At 38.9% G+C, this 21,491-nt stretch overlaps 1 protein-coding gene across 1 annotated transcript in view; it reads right to left on the reverse strand.

Moving 5' to 3' along the window:
- The window catches only part of NT5E (5'-nucleotidase ecto), a 49,024-nt gene that overhangs the window by 22,862 nt on the left and 4,671 nt on the right, over nt 1-21,491 (reverse strand). Inside the window, exons 2-4 of the mRNA XM_072142014.1 lie at nt 8,653-8,875; nt 7,177-7,365; nt 5,945-6,142 (exon numbers count right to left, since the gene is read on the reverse strand). Coding sequence (XP_071998115.1) covers nt 5,945-6,142; nt 7,177-7,365; nt 8,653-8,875 — 610 coding nt within the window. The remainder of the gene's footprint in view (nt 1-5,944; nt 6,143-7,176; nt 7,366-8,652; nt 8,876-21,491) is intronic.

The following is a 21,491-nucleotide window of genomic DNA, read 5'->3' on the forward strand; positions in this document are numbered from 1 at the left end:
AACTTATGCTCTATTACTCACAAGTCTGTTTTAAAAACAATGGGCCAGATGTATCACTTGTTTTCTCTGTTGTTTTTCACCTTTTCATATTGTTGCAGTGTTTTTGCGGCAGTTTTGCCGTTTTGCAGTGAAAATAACCATGTTTTGCTGTGCCTTAAATGTATTAATTATTAGCAACTTGTCAATTTAGGCACAGTTTAGGCTCAAAAACACTCCAACCTGAAGGTTGCTTATAAAAGGAATACAAGTAATATTCCTTTTAAAAGGAATACATTTAATATATGTATTTTGGATTCTACGCATACCTATATGCTTTTTCTTTTTACAAGTGGAAATATGTATACCAATATGTGGTGGACACAACATGCATTACTGGGAACATCCTAGACCATTGTATATGACAAATTAGATAATAATAATTGGATACACGTTACATGTTATTATGCAGCAACAGAGATTTTCAGTTTCTGTGAACCGTGTAAGTAAATGTGCCCCTATGTACTATCTACTCAGTTTATTCTTCTCTATACCATGCTGTCTGCAGATAGCACACTATGGGATACATCTACTTAAAACTGTGCAAACTGAGCTATGTGCAGTGTGCCTGTGTATAGTGCAGAGTGCTCCAGATTCATGATTCGTGCCACCCCTTCTTCATTAATCTGGAGCCTTCTGCACTGCTCTGACAGAGTGCACCAACATTTTTTTGGTTTAGCTTTAACATGGGATGTGCAACACATCTCTGTCGGACTTTGCATGATAAAATGGCACACGGTCCGACTTGGGGACCAGAATGCCTCTTTCTGTGCAGAAATTTGTGTTGAGTAAAGAATAGTGAAACCGGAACATAAAAGGGTCGCAAGTGACACATATGTGGTGTGGACAGTTCTTAAATACATGTGTAAGAAGTTTGCACTGATACGAAAATGCCAAGTCTGCTTAGACCAAGAGACCAGTTTTCACTCATATGTCTCTTGGTCTAATACCTTTCTATATATGCCAAATTTATTTTAACTTATGTTGGGAAAGTTTTTCGTAACAGATCTGACCTCTTACCTAACAAGAGTTTGGATCCTCATCTACCCTGTGCTGGCAGTCAGCTTTATTAATGAAGGGGCCGGCCGACACACACCCACCATGCCCCTGTCAGCGGGGACCTGTAAGAGAAGCTGGCAACATTGCATATATTGTGCAATCGCCGGCAGTTCTCCGCGATGCGGCCACGCTGAACTGATAGCAGCTGTGGCCGCGCCATGCTTATTGACAGGTGCTGCAGCCATATCGCGGAGAGCCAGCAGCAATTGAGCAATATTTGTGATGCTCTTAAAAGGTCCGCTGACAGGGGCATGCTGGTAGGTGTGTCGGCCAGCCCCCTCATGAATAAAATCATTACAAAAGCTGAGGAGAGGTGATTTGCCTAATTATATTACTGTTAACATTCGCATTTACAAAGCGCATGGTAAAAGCAATGTTAACACATGCATTAACGTCACGTTTATATTGCGTTTTATAAATGCAAATGTTAACAGTAATGTAATTAGGCAAATCACCTCTCCTCAGCTGTTATAATAGGTTGTAATAGGTTTCAAAATGCGATTAAAGCGCAATTAAAACGCTACGTGTGGCCTCACCCTTAGAGGTAAACAATAAATTTAAAAAAAAATGTAAATGCAAACATTTCTGAATTTTCAAAAAATTGATTACTGTGTAAAATTTTAAACATTTAGAGCATGTGAAATAATTCCAATTTACATGTTAAAATAGGGTCCATGAAAAAAAGTCCACCTAAAAAGTCCAAAAACAAGCAAAATAAGTGATACATAAGTGAAAAGTCGCACAAAACATCTGCAGACCATATGCAGACCAAGGCGTACTTGAAAAACGCCAACAAAAGTCGCATGCCAAAATAAAGATACATGTTTCAATCTTTCAAAGGGAGCCATCATCCAGAAAATCAACTTTGAAGTGAGAGGTAAATTGGTTCTTAAAAGTCAAGGAGGCGGAGAGATTAACACTGAAGTCAAGGTGGGGAACTCTGAACACTGCCTCCTCTGTGACTGACATTGTGCATCATACTTCATGAGATGAGGTTACTGATGTCTCAGGATGTGGGGACATCAATTACAATGAAGGGGGCTTTCTGATGAAGAGAGAGCTTGATTTCAGTGATAAAATCTCTGCCTCCTTGAATTTATACAACCAATTTACATCTCACTTAAAGTTCATTTTCTGAATGATGTAACCACACTGGGCTATGAAAGAGACATGATCTGGAAGGTGTTGAGCCACTTGGCAACATACTGGTAGTGGTTTATTAGGTCAATTTCTGTTGACAGTTTCCCTTTAAGCTCATTCTGCTTTTATGTGAATGCTTTTGCACAAAACCATATACCGTATTTTTTGGACTATAAGACGCTTCTTACTATAGGACGCACCCCAGATTTAGGCTTCCAAAAAAAGGAAAAATATATTTTACACCAATTAAAATCATCCATCCACATACACACTCAACTCTGCATCATCCATACCTATACACACTCAGCTCACCTATACACACTTAGCTCACCTATACACACTCAACTTTGCCAGGGCCGGTTCTAGGCAAAGTGGGGCCCTGGGCAAAACTAAAAGTGGGGCCCCAAAATAAAACTATTTTATGACCAGTCACAGTCAGCAAGAGGCTCCTTTAGTATGGTAAAACAAACTGTAATATGGGAGAATTTTATAGGAGATAGATAAATGATAGGGAGATTTATGGGCAGCATGGTGTCTCCGTGATTAGCACTACAGCCTTGCAGCGCTGGTCAACATCTGCAAAGATTTTGTATGCGTGTGTCTGCGTGGGTTTCCTCCGGGTCCTCCGGTTTCCTCCCACACTCCAAAAACTTACTGGTAGGTTGATTAGACTGTGAGGCCCATTGGGGAGAGGGACCGATATTTTCTGAAAGCAGACACTTGCCCCATTTTCAAAATTGCATCAAAAATTTTATAGACATAGGCGCCTTCATGTAATTTTGATTCAAATTGAAACATTTTATTAAAAATACTTAAAATTTGACTTTGATGGCAAAAAATTTGATCCAAACAGAAAATGTTTACCTTCACATCTCCTAAATGTAATACATGGACATTTGTAGAGTTCACCAATGTGCCCTATTGATATGTTCACATAAATAAATCCACATACTATCACTAACACTGTAATAACTAGATATCTGCTTTTCAGCTAGACATTTTTAGACAGTCACAACCTGCAAAATATATCAATAAAACAGAATAAAAAGTAAAGGCGCCATAAACCTATATCATTTTGAAAGCAACAACCAGGCGATACATTTGGCAATTAACATTCAAAATTTCCTCTAAAATATGTACAAATCCAGATACTTATATAAAGAAAATCTACTTTCCTAAAACAGTATCACAAAATAAAAGGGAATAAGAGAGAATGGGCCGCATTTATCACTTTGTGCGCCTAAGTGTAGTAGTTGCACCTAAATTCTGGCGCACTGTTTTCCAGAATTATCACAAGCTACAACCATCTGTTATAAGTTAATTTCCTGTCTCTTATTAATCACTTTACTTTAACATAGTTTAGGCGCAATTTTGGCGCAATGTTAGATTCAGGCAGTTACATGTGATTCTGCTACAAGCTCCTCTCTGCTTCTCCCACAGCCCAGAATGAAGATAACACTCACAGCAGCACCCAGGTGTGTGACACCAGCACCCAGTGTCCTCCTCAGAAGGGGCTTCTCCTGGAGGGGATCCCCCAGTGCTGGTCTCCTGCTGCACCCCTGTAATTCTGCTCAGTATCCCCCTCAGATACACTGGTGATACTGTGCAGAATTACATGGGGGACACTTGTCAGTACAATGTGCAACATTCTGTAACGTTCTCTTCTCTCTTGCTTTGAGCTCAGGATTCTGCAGAATGTTTTGTAAATAGAAGGTGATGAAGTGTAAATAGAGTCTTCAGCTCCTGTCTGCAGAGTATCTCATGTCTGTATTATATGTTCTAGTGTCTGCAGAGTATCTCATGTCTGTATTATATGTACTAGTGTCTGCAGAATATCTCATGTCTGTATTATATGTACTAGTGTCTGCAGTGTATCTCATGTCTGTATTATATGTTCTAGTGTCTGCAGTGTATCTCATGTCTGTATTATATGTTCTAGTGTCTGCAGTGTATGTAATGTTTGTATTATATGTACTAGTGTCTGCAGTGTATCTCATGTCTGTATTATATGTTCTAGTGTCTGCAGTGTATCTCATGTCTGTATTATATGTTCTAGTGTCTGCAGTGTCTGGCTGAGCTTTGCTGCTAGAAATGAGCTGCTCTGCAAAGGGGCTCAGTGCTTTCTTCTCAGTTAACGCCACCTTCGGGCTGGAGTGTTTTTGCACCAGTTTTTGTGCCTAAATTAAAAGTCGCAAATGATGAATATCATTAGGCACAGCAAAACATCTGAATTGCTAGGATAAATGAGGGAAAGCTGGTTATTTTTGCTGCGCAGCTAGTTTGGCGTTTAGTCGCAAAAATGGCACAAAAACGGTGCGCCTGAATGAAAAGGCGCAAAAACAACAGAAAAAACGAGTGATACATGTGGCCCAAAGTGTGTTCTTAGATAGTTCTGCATAGAGAAGGGTTAAAAACATGAATATTAGTTGATATTATCCCTTCTCAAAATATAGTAACATATAAAGTGAATATTTCCATTATCTGTGAGGTGCAGCAGCTCCTGTGTGCAGCAAATTCTCCCTGCAGCCTGATGGCTAAGAATCTGGATTGGGGGGGAGGTTAATTTCAGGGGGCTGTATCTCTGGCTCTGTGACACATAGAACCTTACTTCCTTTTTCCTATGAAAGAAGAGAGTCTCCTCTTTTATATGAATCTAAATTTGTGTTTCTAAAATGTAGTAAAACGGAGATATTAACTGTTAAACTGCCATTGGGAGTGATTTTTATATATAAAAATGGCACTTGATATTCTCACTTTAAACCTGAATATCTCTGGATCCCTGGCACCTAGAAACACAATTCAAGATTCATTTGAAAGAAGAGATTCTCCCCTTTCTCCCAGGGGCCCTGGGCAATTGCCACCTTTGCCTACCCATAGCGCCGGCCCTGAACTTTGCATCACCTATACACATTCAACTCTGCATCACCTATACACACTCAACACTGCATCACCTATACACACTCAACTCACCTATACACACTCACACAGAACCACACAAACACATACTTCCCCCATTTCCCTTCTTCTTACCCTGTCCCAGTGCAGCATGGCAGTATGAGACCTGTGGTTATGTAAGAAGCATGTGATCAGTCACATGATTCTGACATCACCGCAGGTCCTGGACTTGTAGGACAGCGGGAGAGGGGAGAGCAGTGCGGAGGCTCTCCTCTCTGGGAGATTGGGTGCAGCTCTGTATCAGGGCATCACCCAATCTCCCTTACCGCAATCAGAAGGGTCTGGCAATACTGGATCCTCCTGACCGCCAGTCTATAAGACGCAGGGACTTTTTAGCAAGATTATTTCTTGCTAAAAAGTGCATCTTATAGTCCAGAAAATACGGTACTTTTTGCGATGTAATTAGCAGGAGAAACATAGCAGAAGAATAAGATAACCAGACTTTGAGTCCAACAAGGCTACAGTAATTGTTTGATATTTTGTCATCTATAAAGGCTTCTTTACGTTTATCAATCTTACTATATTGTAAAATGTTCAAGGACAAAAAAAAAACCACGGCCTATGACCCCATAATACAAAGAGCACATTGTTAAGTCATTGCCAGGTGTACAGTTACCGATTAACCATGGAGATGTAGTATCTGACTAGTTCCAGAAGGTCACAGATCATTACTGATATGCTATCCATTAACTTCTGTACATGTGGTCTTAGATAGCTCCAGCTCCATACGTTAAGAAACAGATATTTTTCTAACCTTCTGGAATGCTGCTGTCCAGTAGAATTGGATTTCCAGAGGAATGTAAAACATTTCCTTGTGCATCAAAAGTAACATTTAAGTAGCCAAGATATTTTCCAAAGGCATAAGCTTGAACAACTGGCACAGAACGTCCATCGTCAGAATTTACTATAAAAGGATAGTTTCCAACAGGTACATCATTGGAGGGTGGCGTGCCTGCAATTATATGTAAATGACATTAACAATCTAAGCAAACTTTATTGTATAACAGTTAATATACAATTCTCTCACAGTTCAAAGCGTGTACACATCTACATTTGATGTAAAAAAACGATCATCATAGTATCACTAGACGTTTTATTATGTACAAAAAACAGATTATAGCTGAGCCCTATACAGTGCCATACGCAGCAGCGGACATCTGTTCTTTTGTTATACATACATCCATTTTTTAAATCTGGAGAACCCAATTAAAATGTAATTTTATTGTTCAGTTTTAGTTTCAACTTCTATTCTGAATGGGTCTTTTAAAGTATTTCCTGATCAAAATCAAACCTCCTTGTTGGAGGCTATGTAAGGCCTTCATAATTTTTTATTTACTCATTTCATAAGCCATAACATTTTTTACTTTACTGCCAACATGGACAAAAGAGGGAATGCCTTTTTGTGAACTGGAAAAATAACTCCAGTTTGGGGTGTACTTGGATGGCATATCCCAATGTTGTTAATTTTGCCACTTAAGATATTAATTGGGTGTCAAAAATTAAATAATTAAGTCATTGGTCTTACTGTCTGTGAAGTTGCGCCAGTGTGTTTGCTGCGTGAACAGCAGCACTGACACTGTAACAACTTCTACAGGGTCAACACTGCTGTCCGACCAGCAGGCAAGGACTCCTTGTATCATATTTAAATATGTTGAAAGGACTCCCTACCACTGCGTTGTGCTTGTTCATGGGATCTGACGATTCCAGATACCAAGCACATTTGTGTAAAGCTGGACTCACATTGCATTTTTTGTATGCTGTTCTAACGTGTCTTTTAATGGTGAAAAATAAGATGAGTGGGATTGGGTTTTGTTGTACAGACTTGAATATTCCAAATATAAACTTTGAGTAGATGTTAATACTGTCATGGAGTTTCCAGAGATTTGAATATCTCAGCTTTGTATTTACAAGAAATATAATCTGTACAACTCTGGTCCAAGAGCATTCCAATGTTCATGTTCCAAAATAACAGCCTGAAGTACTAACCTGTATACAGAAATGTATTTGAGTGTCCACCCACTACTACGTCAACCCCGCTCACTCTCTGAGCAATCAGCTTATCTGTTTCAAAGCCAGAGTGTCCCAGGGCTATAACCTTGTTTACACCCAGAGTTAAAACTTTAGAAACTTCATGTTGTAACACAGTAATTTCATCTTCGAATATCAAATGTGGACCTGAAACACAAAAAACAAAATAGACACAATGGGATCTTAATGTAATGTAATGTACAATATACCTTGGATATAGGTTATACAAGGACTTGCAGCTTACAGCAAATGAAGAGCCAAATCTTTCATGTATGTGCTTGCTGGCTGGCACCTCCCATTTAATACAATAAATGCTATAAAGCTACACTTCCATAATCAGTATTCAATATACGGTTCTTAATTAAAGAGATATGCTCATCCTAGTTAAAGGAAATGAACCAGTATGAAAAAGAAAAAATCCCTGAACATACTGGTACTCTATGCTCCTTTTCATCTTGACCCCATCGCTTGTCTTCGCTAGGATAACCAGGATAAAATAGAAAAAAAGACTTAGAAAAAGTAGGCTGGAGGACGGGGATGAGATGTTTGGCACTCCAGGGGACGTCACCTGCGGGACGTCACCTCCCTCTCCAACATGGGAGAGGGAGGAATCTATTATGCAGGAAGTGAAATTCATACCTCTTGCGTGATGTCACCTCTCTCTCCCAGCATGGGAAAGGGAGGTGGTGTTCATAATTAGCAGCCTGGAGTGCCGGACATCTTGTCCCTGCGCTCCAGCCTGCCTTTTAGAAGTCTCTTTTATAGGTGAACCCGGTGTGTCAAGAATAGCGAAGACACGCGGCAAGATCAAGATGAAGAGGAGCGTGGGTTCGTATTTTCAGTGTTTTTTGTTTTTTCATACTGGTTGATTTCCTTAAATTATGGTCTATTGTATGGTCCTTAGTATACTCTATAAATTCCTGATAGCTGCAGTTCGTGCCTTTTGGCCCCTTATATATACCTCAGTGAATATTTGAAAGACCCTAACAAGCAGCAATTGTTTTTTCTTTACCTTCATTCTAGTGGCCACTGAGATTTTGGACCCATTGAGCAATGTCTGCTCCAAGAAAATAAATAGATTGTTGCTATGAAATAAGATATATATATATATATATATAATATGAAGATAGTATAGAAATGCAGAATAGCCCATTAGGAACCAATAAGCAAAACAATGGTTATTTACAATGTATGAAAAAGCTAATAGTGAATTCAGAGTCAGTAAACTGTTTATAAAGCAATGAGAGAAGAACAGAAGCCGGATGAGTAGAGAAATATTTTTTTCCCTCTTATATGATACATTACATATCTCCTTAAATTTTATTTTATTATGCCATAAGGCAATGTTTGCAAAAATCATGTTAATATTTCTGTATATTTCCAATACTCAGGCACAGAAAGCGTTATAGTATAGGCGGCAAACAACATTTTCACCTGGATCGGATAGTACTGGAGTTTCTTTTGAGGTGTATCCAACTATTGCAATTTTTTCACCACCAACATCCAAAATCTTAAATGGTTGAAAATATCCAGTGATGTTAGATGCAATGTGGTTGTCAGATTTAATGTTGGCACTCAGGACTGGAAAGTTTACATTCATCAGGAATGGGCTGAGAAGACCTGATACTCCATTGTCAAATTCATGGTTTCCCAGTGCCTAAACAGAGAAGGAGATTAATATTGCTTTAATAAAAATACAAAGAAAAAGCAAATGTGCAACCTCCTAGAATATAATACAACATAATAACTACCGTATATACTCGAGTATAAGCCGACCCGAGTATAAGCCGAGGCCCCTAATTTTACCACAAAATACTGGGAAAACCTATTGACTCGAGTATAAGCCGAGGGTGGGAAATGCATTGGTCACAGCCTCCCCAGTATATAGCCAGCCAGCCCCTGCCCCAGTGTATATAGCCAGCCAGCCCCTGCCCCAGTGTATATAGCCTGCCAGTCCCTGCCCCAGTGTATATAGCCTGCCAGACCCTGCCCCAGTGTATATAGCCTGCCAGACCCTGCCCCAGTGTATATAGCCTGCCGGCGCTGCCGGACAGATCGCACAGAAGATATACAGGGGTCGCCGGAAAGGTGAGTTTAAATATATTTATTTTTTTGACTCGAGTATAAGCCGAGTTTGGGTTTTTCAGCACATTTTTTGTGCTGAAAAACTAGGCTTATACTCGAGTATATAAGGTATATCTTTTACAGGGTCCTTCTGTCTATATATGGTTCTTTCGGGGCATTACAGACTGTGTAAAGTGTACAGAGCCCTTTTCTTCTTGCTCTTTAATAATCATAATAATACATTTATATTTATATGGCACCATCATATTTTGCAGCGCTTAACAGATCATGGGGGACATAAACAAGCAAGGTAAGACATTACAGAGTAACAAATATGGTCATATGAAACAATAGGAGTGAGAGTTTACAATCTAAGAGGAGGAGGAGGTAACACAGGAGGTATAAGTACTTGAACCATTCTTATAGGGAAAGAATATAGCTATAGTTTTCAGCTTATTTTGCTATATTTTCCTGTTGACAGAGCTGTGTGAAGCTTTGTCCTTTTCAGTTTTATGATTTTGGGACATTTGCCTTTATTGATTACTTTTTAAAAACATTTTTCTAAAGGGATTTAAAAAAACCCATAACTTTTAAAATTTTCTTTCTTTTAAGGTGTTCATAGGGTAGGTCCATTCATGGTACAAATTGTTACGGATGCAGCAATACCACATATGTTTGGATGATTATGTATTATTTCAACTTTATATGTAAACGTGGTGTTTTTGGGACTATTTCTGTATTTGTTGATGTATCTTTATTAATAAAACTTATTTTTTACTTATGCATGTTGTGTAGTGTAACTGACTGAACATGTTGCTTAATCAATTATATTCTGGAAGCAGGATCTGATGTGCAGAGGCATCGGAAGAAAGGATTGGATCAACCCAGTTAGCAGCACAAGAGGTCCAATACAGGGGAAAGGAGGCAGAATCCCCTTACAGTCAGGACCATGACGTATAAGGGGTTAACACCCACAATCTGAGTTCACCCTAATCAGGGAAATTAGAGTAGGGTGTCAGCTTTAATACACAGCTGACACCCACAGCTGTGTATATGATATTTAAGTAGCTTATCCTGGATACAATACCATCATAAACCGTATTTGGGCATAAACTGCTGTTTGGGCATCCAGGAGGGGATAGAAGAGAAATAGAAGCTTCTGAAATATGTTCAGCAAAATCTGTGCTCTAGAGCTAAACATTTCTGCACCCAAGCCCCCGAGGAACGGAAATAACCCCAAATATTGATCCCATTTTGGAAACCAAAACCCACCAAAAAAATTTTAACAAGTGGTTCAGTGAATATTTTAACCCTCTGTGATATCATTGAAAGCATTGTTCTGTTTCAGCAATTGTCTATTATTGTTTGTATAATGATACACTGTACTGAAACCTACTGATCAGGCCTTACACTCCAGTAGAAATGAGTAATCTTTCATTATGTCTGTGTTGTGTGCCGTTGTTTTAGTTCAGGCTGACAGGGGTGGGGTTCAATAGAAAGGTGATCTGCACCATGAGTGTGCCCAAATGAAGGCTGCCTCTCCACATGGACGTGTCTATGAGGCCGCAAAAAATAATGATAAAGAAAAATAAAAAAGCTAGGGGTCTCACTAGGGTACAGAGTTTGCAGTTGCATCCAAATACAGGAGCTTGAGGTGGGCCACATTTAGGAGACCTGTGCATTACTTAATAACAGAGACTTAGTCTCTGTTATAGATTATCCATTGACGCACAAGAGTCTAAGATAGAAATGGATGTTCATTAAATGATTTCTTGGCCATCTACTGCATTGTCTATCTCTCACATAGAAACACACAATATGAGTTGATTGGATGTCAAACATATCCGTCTCTAATCTCAGGGAAAAGAAAGAATCAGATGGGTTAAAACCTAAGTTCCTCTAAAATGGAGATGTCAATAAACATGTCATGTCTATTAACCTTCTATCAATGAACTAATATTTATCTTGGTTCCACACATAGATTAGAACACACACACAAAATCATTAAACTGTAAAATTGCCATTTAAAAAGTAATGAGAATACAAAGAACATAGTTCACAGATACAGAAGATGCAAAACAGCATGAGTCGGTCTGAACAACAAATGAATCAGTAACTTAAATTAGGTGCTACCGATTCTGCACAATTATGCTATATCTAGATTCATTCAAGGGAACCTTTTCAGCAGAAATTGACCTAATCAATCAATAAATTTATGCCGTCAAGCAGATTTACATCTTCCTGATTATGTTTCTTCCATGGCCCAGTGTTATGGAAAAAAAGATATACTTTAAGGTAAAATGTAATTTGTTTGTATAAAAATCCAGGAGACAGACACTTTAACACTGAAGTCAAGGTTTCCCTGCCTCTGATCGTACCATTTATTGAAATTGATGGTCCTGCAGCCATAGACATCACTAACCAGATCTACTGAAATCTGTCATAAATCCTTGAAGATGTGGCCCTTGTTTATATTTCAACCCTGGGTCTTAGGCTGCATTCACACGTGACATTTACTTTGCATTTTGATATGCAATGCAACAGCAAAGGAAGATTTATCTAATTACATTGCTGTTAACATTTGCTTGAATTCATGTGACTTCAGGTGTCCTTTGTGAGGTTACCTAGTGACAATTGTAAAGTATTTGCTACAAAAAGGTGATCATCATAAGACATGCATACTTTCTAACCGCTCAGCAACTGACGGGACAGTCCCAGATCTCATTCCCTGTCTTGCTGTCCTGGGTGTTGGGAGTTATGTCCCTGGACATTAACTCTATCTGTATCTGGAGAGGTAATCCAAGAGGCCCAAATATATAATGTCATCCCTTCTGCCAGCTTCATAGCAGCACAGAACAGTGCCATGGGAGAGGAGAGCTGCGACAGGAATGTGGAGAGGTGGGTAACTGGTGTTTAGTATAGCTTTATTAAGCTGTAATAAGGAAGGGAGGAGGTGAGGGGGCACAAAATATAAGGGGGAGCAGTGGGGAAGGATATGATGAGCTGGGGTCACAATATCAGGGGGAGCTGAGTGGCACAATACCAGGGGGAGGGGGACACAATATGTACAAAATAATGCTGATAATGACGTTAGAGTTTTCCTTTTACATTCAGCTCCTCGTGGGGGTACATGGAAAGCTTCCTTCCATCATGTTTCATGTAAATACAATGACATATAGGAAACAGGTTGCTTCCCCTACTATGCCGTAGTATAATGGCATAACAGTAGGGGAATAACAGTGGTATAAATTAGCTTTCTTGAAGTGGGGTCTTTGTATCTTTGAATGGTTGGTTTTAGGTAGGTATATTATGCACCAATAGATCTTTTTGCTGCAATACGTAGACCTCAAACTAATACGGGCCTGTTGAGCTGCTGTTTGTTTCTGCCAGCGAACTTCTAGAGGTTCAGGTTTTTTACTTATAAGATGTCTGTACATGTATATTTGAGGTTAAAACATTAATTCTGCAGAAAAAAGTTTTAGTTGTGTCACATTAAAAAAAACATATATTCCTAAGATTAAAATAGATCAACAGCAAATGTCCACAGTTTGTTTTGTGTATAGTTAAAAACATCTGTATCTGTGTGATCTCACTGTAGACAGTAGAACTGGTAGATAGCATCTCTAGCTGATCAGTGTCTCTGCTCACTGTCCTTTTTGGCAAGCGCCTAAACTATGAAATCTAAACTGCAGGCTACAAACGATTGGGGACATGCCAACTTGTGCTTTCAGTCAGGCTTTGAACCTATTGTTCTATGATAGATAATCATATTATTATGCTGTATTTGTAGTTACCCTTCTGGGCCCAAATTTTTATGGGGCAGATGGAAAACTGATGATAGAACACATTCTATGTGCAATTCATACATTATACATAAACAGGAAATAAATCCTTCAGAACTTCTGAAGTTGAAGTGGAAAAAATGATAAGAAACAATGAATGGCATTCAACCAAACTGTTCTCCGCCAGACATATATGTATACTGTATATATCTTGGAAAATGCTGACATTTCACCATAACACAGGGATAAACTCCAATATAAACTGCATGTTCTTTTTTTCACAGGATGCCATTGGTAAGGTGCTTCACAAATGCTTATATAACCTACTATCATAAGTAATAATCTGTTACCAAGCTTGGCGACCTATGTGAGATCATGTGACTTATTGGAGTTTTATATGTTACGGTCAAGTAAATTGTAATTCTGCAATACTATGTGCTCTCTGAGCAGATCTATTAATTGATATGATGAAAAATGAGTCCAAAGCACACTACAAATAAGGCCCCATACACACGACCACATGTGCGCTGAGTATATATAGAAAAGATCCAATATTTTGTTGTTTTTTCAATGGAAAGCTGGTGGGGGGTGAAGAGCGCTGATCCCTACTCCTGGGCTATGGGACTGTATGAATAGGAGTTCATTTTGCCTACATAACAGTCCAGGAATAAAATCAAGAAAAATCAGTGAGAATACATATGTGTAAGACTGACATCTTTATAAATTGTTAATTCTTCACGTACTTTGTATAACATAAATATTCACTGAAACATGTAGCAGTTCTAATCAGAGCATCTTCTACTTATGAGAGTCAAACATAATAATAAGGAAAATGAACAAGCACTTGTTTGTAGTGTTGTGTGTGAAATATGCTGGTTATTGGATTGGGAGTGTCTTGGGTATAAAGAATGATTATTTTCCTCACTGAAATGTTTCTTCACTGAATTTGCTTCTCTTTTGCAATGTATTGGTTGTGCTGTTATAGTTGCAAGCCTTGTATCTGTTATCTTTTATACCAGCATAAGAAATTGTGTTTAACTTTACTAAAATGTCATGGATAGTCAGACTGCATTAGCAGACCAGCCAATGCCCATACATTTTCTTACAAAGCTTTGTCTAAACAGGTAGAAATGTAAAACGAGCTTTGTTAGCACATTCTTCAACTATTTATTCCATGACAGCTAAATTCTGCAAAATTTTAGAACTTAAAAAATTTAGGAAAACCCTTCAGGGCAGGTATTTACCCTGCTCATATCTGAGTTTCAGCTTTGGAACACTGGCTTCAGCAGTCTCCAATAATGTCACTTGTTCAATGTCACCGGAACTTGCGGAGGTCACTGGCCACAGACTGGCCCACAAAAACCAGACCAGTTTGTTATTGAGTGGATAACATAAGCATTGCTGGAACCAGGAGGCATGGCAGGATAAGTTCACTTTTATTTTTCTACTTGACCCATTGGGGTTTTCCAGACTTTAACATTGAATGTAATGACACTTACTTGACAACCAATTTTTCTGATTCTGAATTTATGCATGCGTATTTGAAGTGCAGGGAGTATCATCTAGATGAGCAAACCAAATAACTGTGCTAGCACCAGACCATCTTGGTACAACACCCTTGGTGTTGTAACAGTTCTTGTACATAATTTTTCTAAGTCTATTTATTTAGAACAGGAAGGATTTTATCATCACGTTGGCCCAGATTTATCAAAAGTGAGGCAAACTGCCTAGGTGCAGGGTGCGCCAGTCTTCAATTATCTGGCGCCCGCTGCAATGCTTGGGAAGTGTGCACCTTTTTTTTTTGGTACACCTTTAATATACAGCGTGCAACACCATTCTGTTGAATCTCTGTAACAATTGTTTTGCAAACTCCGACTAAGCAGTAACAAGCCCCTTTAGGTGAACATTTTTTCTGTCTTGTGGGCACAGTGCAGTCGCAACACAAAACTGGCACAGATACTGCTTAAATACATGTGCAGGCTTCAAAGATGTCCTTTTTAGTGCAAAATCAGACAGAAAACTGCACTACTCATCTGAGACACAAAAAAATCTCATAAAGTAGTACAGGATGTCATTTTGATTTTTGAAAATAAAAAAACGATTAAAAGTTGAGGTAAGTTTCAATAAAACAGTCATGAAAAACTTTCACCCAAAAAAAGTATTTTTAGCGTGTGACTTTTTATTGAATCATCAATCTCATTATGTGATTATTACTTGACAAATATTTTTGACCATTCTGAACCTCATTTTTGGCTTAAATATTGGTATGTAGGTCTGAAAGAAAAATGTATATACATTGCCAGTTATTAACCGGATTATATAGCATAAATAAGACAATGCGATAGAATTAGCAACTGAATGTAACTTGTCCCTTTTACTAAACATTAAATGATTTATTATCATGGCTGGATTATGTAAAGATCTATGTTTGGACATACTTCAGGTTAGTGATGATAAAAAAGCTTTTTCTAAACTACATGCCTATTTAAGGAATATTTATATATGGTGTATCCTGCACTGCTTCATCTATAGCAAGAGGCAGGAAACTAAATACATTTGCTTATCAAATTTCTGATAACTGGCCATTTTATCATAGGACAAACAGCAGTTATCCTTACAAAAATGCAGGAAGTGTTGGTGTCAATCCTCAATAAAGGTTACTTTGACAACACCCATGCATCATCAACATTAACAATGAGTTAATGCCAATATACACATAAAAATAATTGTTATCATTTTTCCATTAGCTATTAAAACTACTATGTCTAAATGTGTAAAACAATGGGAGGATTCACCATTCAAGATTTTGTAGCAATTTGTAGAAATTTCATTGTTCATTTGTAAATATTATCAATTATTGAATTGTAGTATATACATGCTCAGGCTCTGCTCTAGTGTACTGTATTAGTACATTATACACTCCAACATAATACTTTGTTCAATGTACACAGTCTTCCTCTGTTCTAGTGTACTGTATTATAGTGCTATATGCTCTGATACATTACTTTTGAGTAAGTTCATGATCTTCCCCTTCTTCAGTGTACTGTATATCTGCCCTGTGTGCTCTGATATACAGTACAGGCGGTCCCCTACTTAAGAACACTCGACTTACATACGACCCCTAGTTACAAACGGACCACTTGATATTGGTAATTTATTGTACTTTAGTCCTAGGCTACAATGATCAGCTATAACAGTTATCAGAGGTGTCTGTAATGAAGCTTTAGTGTTAATATTCGTTCTTATGACAATCCAACATTTTTAAAATCCAATTGTCACAGAGACCAAAAAAGTTCTGGCTGGGAATACAATGATAAAATATACAGTTCCGACCTACATACAAAATCAACTTAAGAACAAACCTACAGACCCCATCTTGTATGTAACCCGGGGACTGCCTGTATTACTTCCTAGTATCCATGTGAGGCAGGGGGACACCCCTGGAGCTTAACACTTTAATTAGGGACAATCACTTAAGCAGCGCCATCTGGGATCCATTTTATGACTCATTTTGGACTTTTTCAGGGGATTGTGACAATAAATTATGCAAATGGTGCAAACTAGGAAGTGGAAGATTAGCAACTTCTGCTTACTTTTACTCCCCCTTCTATATCTGTTTTTCAATAAAGCTTCTGGGCCTCTGAACTCCCCACCCTCTCCCCTCTCTCACCGCACCCTTTCCAAATCTCACTTACCGCAAACGACCCCTACTTACAAAGGGACCACTGGATGTTGGTAATTTCCTGTACTTTAGTCCTAGGCTACAATAAACAGCTGTAACAGTTATCACAGGTGTCTGTAATGAGGCTTTATTGTTTATCCTGGTTCTTATGACAATACAACATTTTTAAAATCCAATTGTCACAGAGACCTAAAAATTTTTAACTGGGGTTACAATAATAAAGTATACGGTTCCGACTTACATACAAACTCAACTTAAGAACAAACCTACAGACCCTATTTGTATGTAACACAGGGACTGCCTGTAACTGATGTGGCTTTAATCCCACATTATGTAATTAAAGGGCACCTACCACCACAAATCTACCTATAAAGGAAGATTGGGTGGTAGGTGGATCAATGGGACGTGAGGATAGCCCTTTTAAGGGCTAATCCTCACGTCCCCATACTTTTTGATAACTTTTATTACACATATATTCAAATTTACTTATGCGGCTACTGGGGCGTGGAGTAGCCGCATCTGAGGTTGCACGAGGCGGCTACTCCACGCCCTGGTAGCCACTTTACCCCTCCTACTCACCCATCTTCGGCGCGTAGCTGCGCGGCCTCATACGGCGATCCTGCCGTCTGAGCATGCGCAGAAGAGTAGGCCCGCGCCTGTTTCGGAGAAGTGACCGCGCAGGCGCGGGCCTGCTCTTCTGCGCATGCGTAGACGGCAGGATCGCCGGACGAGGGCGCGCCGCATCTGAGGTGTAACCTCAGATGCGGCTACTCCACGCCCCAGTAGCCGCATAAGTAAATTTGAATATATGTGTAATAAAAGTTATCAAAAAAGTGTGGGGACGTGAGGATTAGCCCATATAAGGGCTATCCTCACGTCCCATTGATGCACCTACCACCCAATCTACCTTTATAGGTAGATTTGTGGTGGTAGGTTTCCTTTAAGCTTCTTGAAAGTTATGCTTTGTGTTAAGGGGCCTTACAATGTAGCAAAAAGAGGCATTGTTTTCATTGTCCCATACTGCGAAATGTATTTGCATATTTCCATTTATGTCCATGATCATCCTCTGCTTTAGTATACTATACCATACACTCTGATAAATTACTTTAGTGTACTGTATTAGTATACTATTACTTCCTAGTATGTACATGGTCTTCCTCTGCTGTAGTGTACTGTATCAGGGCAGATATATTACTTATTTAGTGCTTTAGTGTACTTTATAAGTGCACCATGCTCTCTGACATAGTATTTCTTATTATGTACATGTACAGTATATGTACAGTATAAGTGCACTATTTCTCTCATTATTCCTATTAGAGAGCTATAATAAAATGCCTAGAGATCTATAGGTGTATGTGTATGTGCTTCTGAAACAATAGCCTATATTTACCAATGCTGTGTATTAGATAGAGAACATTAACATAAAGAAAATCTACCATCAAAATGAAGCATGATAAACCAGGGACACTTACTTATAGATCCCCATGACTGTGGTATCTTCTTATATTTGTTATCCATGACCTCCTTCCTTCTAAAATCCACTTTAAAAGTTGATTTTAGTAGGAAGGAGGCGATGGATAACAAATATAAGAAGATACCACAGTCATGGTGCCTGGATCTATGAGTAAGTGTCCTGGTGTATCATGATGGATTTTGAGACCCTAATTATAGATAGATAGATTCATGATAGATTTTCTTTAAATCCTGCCGACAAAATATATGCTAAATTTCTCACAGTGATGCATATCCAATACATTTGGCACATTTCGCAAAGGCTTAACACTTCTCTTTAAGCCAACTCTTGTGGTTTAGATTGTGTTACAATGTTTTAGTAATTTGGCACAGTGCAGAAAGTGGCCTAAATAACTTTCCAAATTCATTACAGAACTTGGTAGACTTGCTTTCTGTGGATTTAAGTCAGCAACACAGAAAAAGGTTCGGTAAACTAGAAGTGCAGATTCAAAAGCTACACCCAAGTTGTGTGCCCCTTCCCCGCCCAGAAAAAAGGCATGAGTTTTGGCAAAGAAGTTAAATTCTGGTGCTAACATATAAAAAATATGTTGCACATGGAGCAGCGACATAAAAAAGCCTGCAAAAAACTGGTGCAAATAATAGATGACCAAAACTGTGTCAAAACCTTAACACCTTTATCATGACATTTTGTTTAAAGTAAGAACTGTATTTTCCTATTGCCTCATTTTCAGGGTAAAATAGTCTAATGCTAAAAATGTATTAACCCTTTTTTTGTAAAGAGAATAGAAAAAACAGATATTTGGCTTATTTTATTTTTAAAACATATACACAATATACCCCACAGTAATATACCCCACAGAATGAATTATTCTGCAGGGGAGTGCATTTAAGAAGACATCAAATATGCACAAGTTTTCTAATGTGGTAATACTTTAGCAAATAAATACTCTTTTTAAAGGAGAAAGCACAGGTTTATGTGCCACCATATTGAAAGCTAAAACTTTTTAATTTCTTAAAAGAGCATTATTATGTCTTGTTTAATGCAAAAATAATGTTTTAATTGGTACTCATTTTTTACTTTTTACTTTCACGTTATACTACAATATTTGGGAGATTGGAAGGACTAAAATTCCTATTATGGACTACTTTTTTTGTCCTTTACAGTCCAGATATAATAACATAATATCCACTTGGCCAAGGTCTCTACAGACAAGTCAATATTTTGTGTTTTTTGTAAATTTGATTTTATTTTTAAACCTACAATGTATTTAATATAGGAGAAAAGGATGATTTTGGGTATGTTTTTTATTATCTATTTATTTATTTTTAACACTTTGGGGGTCATTTACTAAGGGCCCGATTCGCGCTTTCCCGACGTGTTACCCGAATATTTCCGATTTGCGCCGATTTTCCCCAGGTTTTTGGCGCACGCGATCAGATTGTGGCGCATCGGCGCCAGCATGCACGCGATGGAAATCGGGGGCCGTGGCCGAGCGAAAACCCGACGGATTCTGAAAAACCGCCGCATTTTTTTAAAAAAAGTGTCGCTGGACTCGCGCTTACCTTTACCAGGAATTGGCTTGTGCATTCCGGCGGACCTCGGCGGACATCAGCGCAGCAGCGACACCTGGTGGACGTTGGAGGAACTGCCTTAGTGAATCGCCGGAAGACCCGAATCCACGGCAGAGAACGCGCAGCTGGATCGCGAATGGACCGGGTAAGTAAATCTGCTTCTTTATTTTACATTTTTTTTATGTCTCACTAGGAGACTAATATGTGGGATACCATGATTCCTATTACAATACATTGCTATACTTTTGTACAGCAATGTATTGTAACTTTCAGCGTAGTGTCGCTGGTGGTACAGTGTGTGACGTAACTGCTAAACCAGCACTAGGATACCGACATCCTACATGTGCTGCAATGGCCTATAGCAGAGCAGGGAATTTATTGCCATAGATTAATGTCTATTGCCCAGTTCTTGTTCAGAACCCAACAGTACCCAACTGTACTGTCGCCGATTCAGATGGCCTGAATTGCCCATATTTGGTCGGGACCTCTTTAAGGTCAAAGTGGTGGGGGCCCCGTGGCGCGTGCCTCTGGAGCCCACCCCATAGTTCAGCTGTGATTATTATGCATGCTTTGGGAACAGACTACAACAATAGAAAAAAACAGTGGGACCTTATGCTAAAACAACTTCCCAGCTGTCCCTGCCTTATTGACTGACATCCATGGATCAATGTACGAAACACAAATATGGGAAAAGATAATACAAACAAATAAGAGTAATCAGCAGAGCTGGGTTGGAACTAAGAGGACACATATAGTACAAAATCATAACAGCAGATAATAGTCAAAATACAACCCAAAAGTCGGATCCACAGAAAGTATTTTTACAGGATTGATTCCATATTTAGGGGATTAATTTGAAAAAAATGCCACCCCAGAATTAAACTAGAGTCCCTTCAAGGAGGATGGGGGTCTTACAGTGCCAACCCCTGGGTTTACTTCATTGCATTGCAGCTGCAACATTTTCTGGGATGGGGTACAAGAGAGGGACTTGGAGTAGGGGGATGGATGATATCAGAGGATTTCCCATGGGAAATACCCATACATTTCCTGGAGGCAGGAAGAGGGTAGAGAGTGAGACCAGTATACCCTACTTGGCTTTACAATACAAGGAATGGGATAGGGGGAAGAGCATGCTGGGCTTGTAGGCCTGCGTAGCCACACACCCATCTGGTATAATTCCACATTTGGCAAATTCCTGAAAATGGAGGAGCCCCAGTTCTGGTCTATTAAGTGCATTGTGACACTTAAGAGAGATTCAAACTGAGGAGTAACTAAAAAGCTTTGCAGAGAGGAGTACCAAATACCACATGGCCTTTTTCACGTATTTACAGTTGCGTCACGCATATGACTTCCCAATAGTAATGCTAAATATGGTGGTACGAAGACTTGGAGTCCTGAAGTTGTTGTTTGTTCCTGGTTCCTCTAAGGGGCTCATTTCACTGCTTTATGGGGCATTGCAGGACAAGTTTCTCAGAAGTTTGGTAATTCCTAGCAGGTCTAAATGGGAGGCTGGTATAGGATCAATTACCTATGGTCAATGGGATACTATCCTCTCCCTAACAGTGCTCTCCCTTAGTGAAAGTAAGTGATTTTCGCATTTGCTGTTACTGCACAGGACTTCTAAAACACTGGCAAAAATCAAGACAAGGTCAGATTCAAACTGCCCAAAATGTAACATGCCTGATGTACACCTTATGCAT

This window comes from Engystomops pustulosus, chromosome 3, assembly GCF_040894005.1.
Source record: "Engystomops pustulosus chromosome 3, aEngPut4.maternal, whole genome shotgun sequence".
NCBI lineage: Eukaryota > Metazoa > Chordata > Amphibia > Anura > Leptodactylidae > Engystomops > Engystomops pustulosus.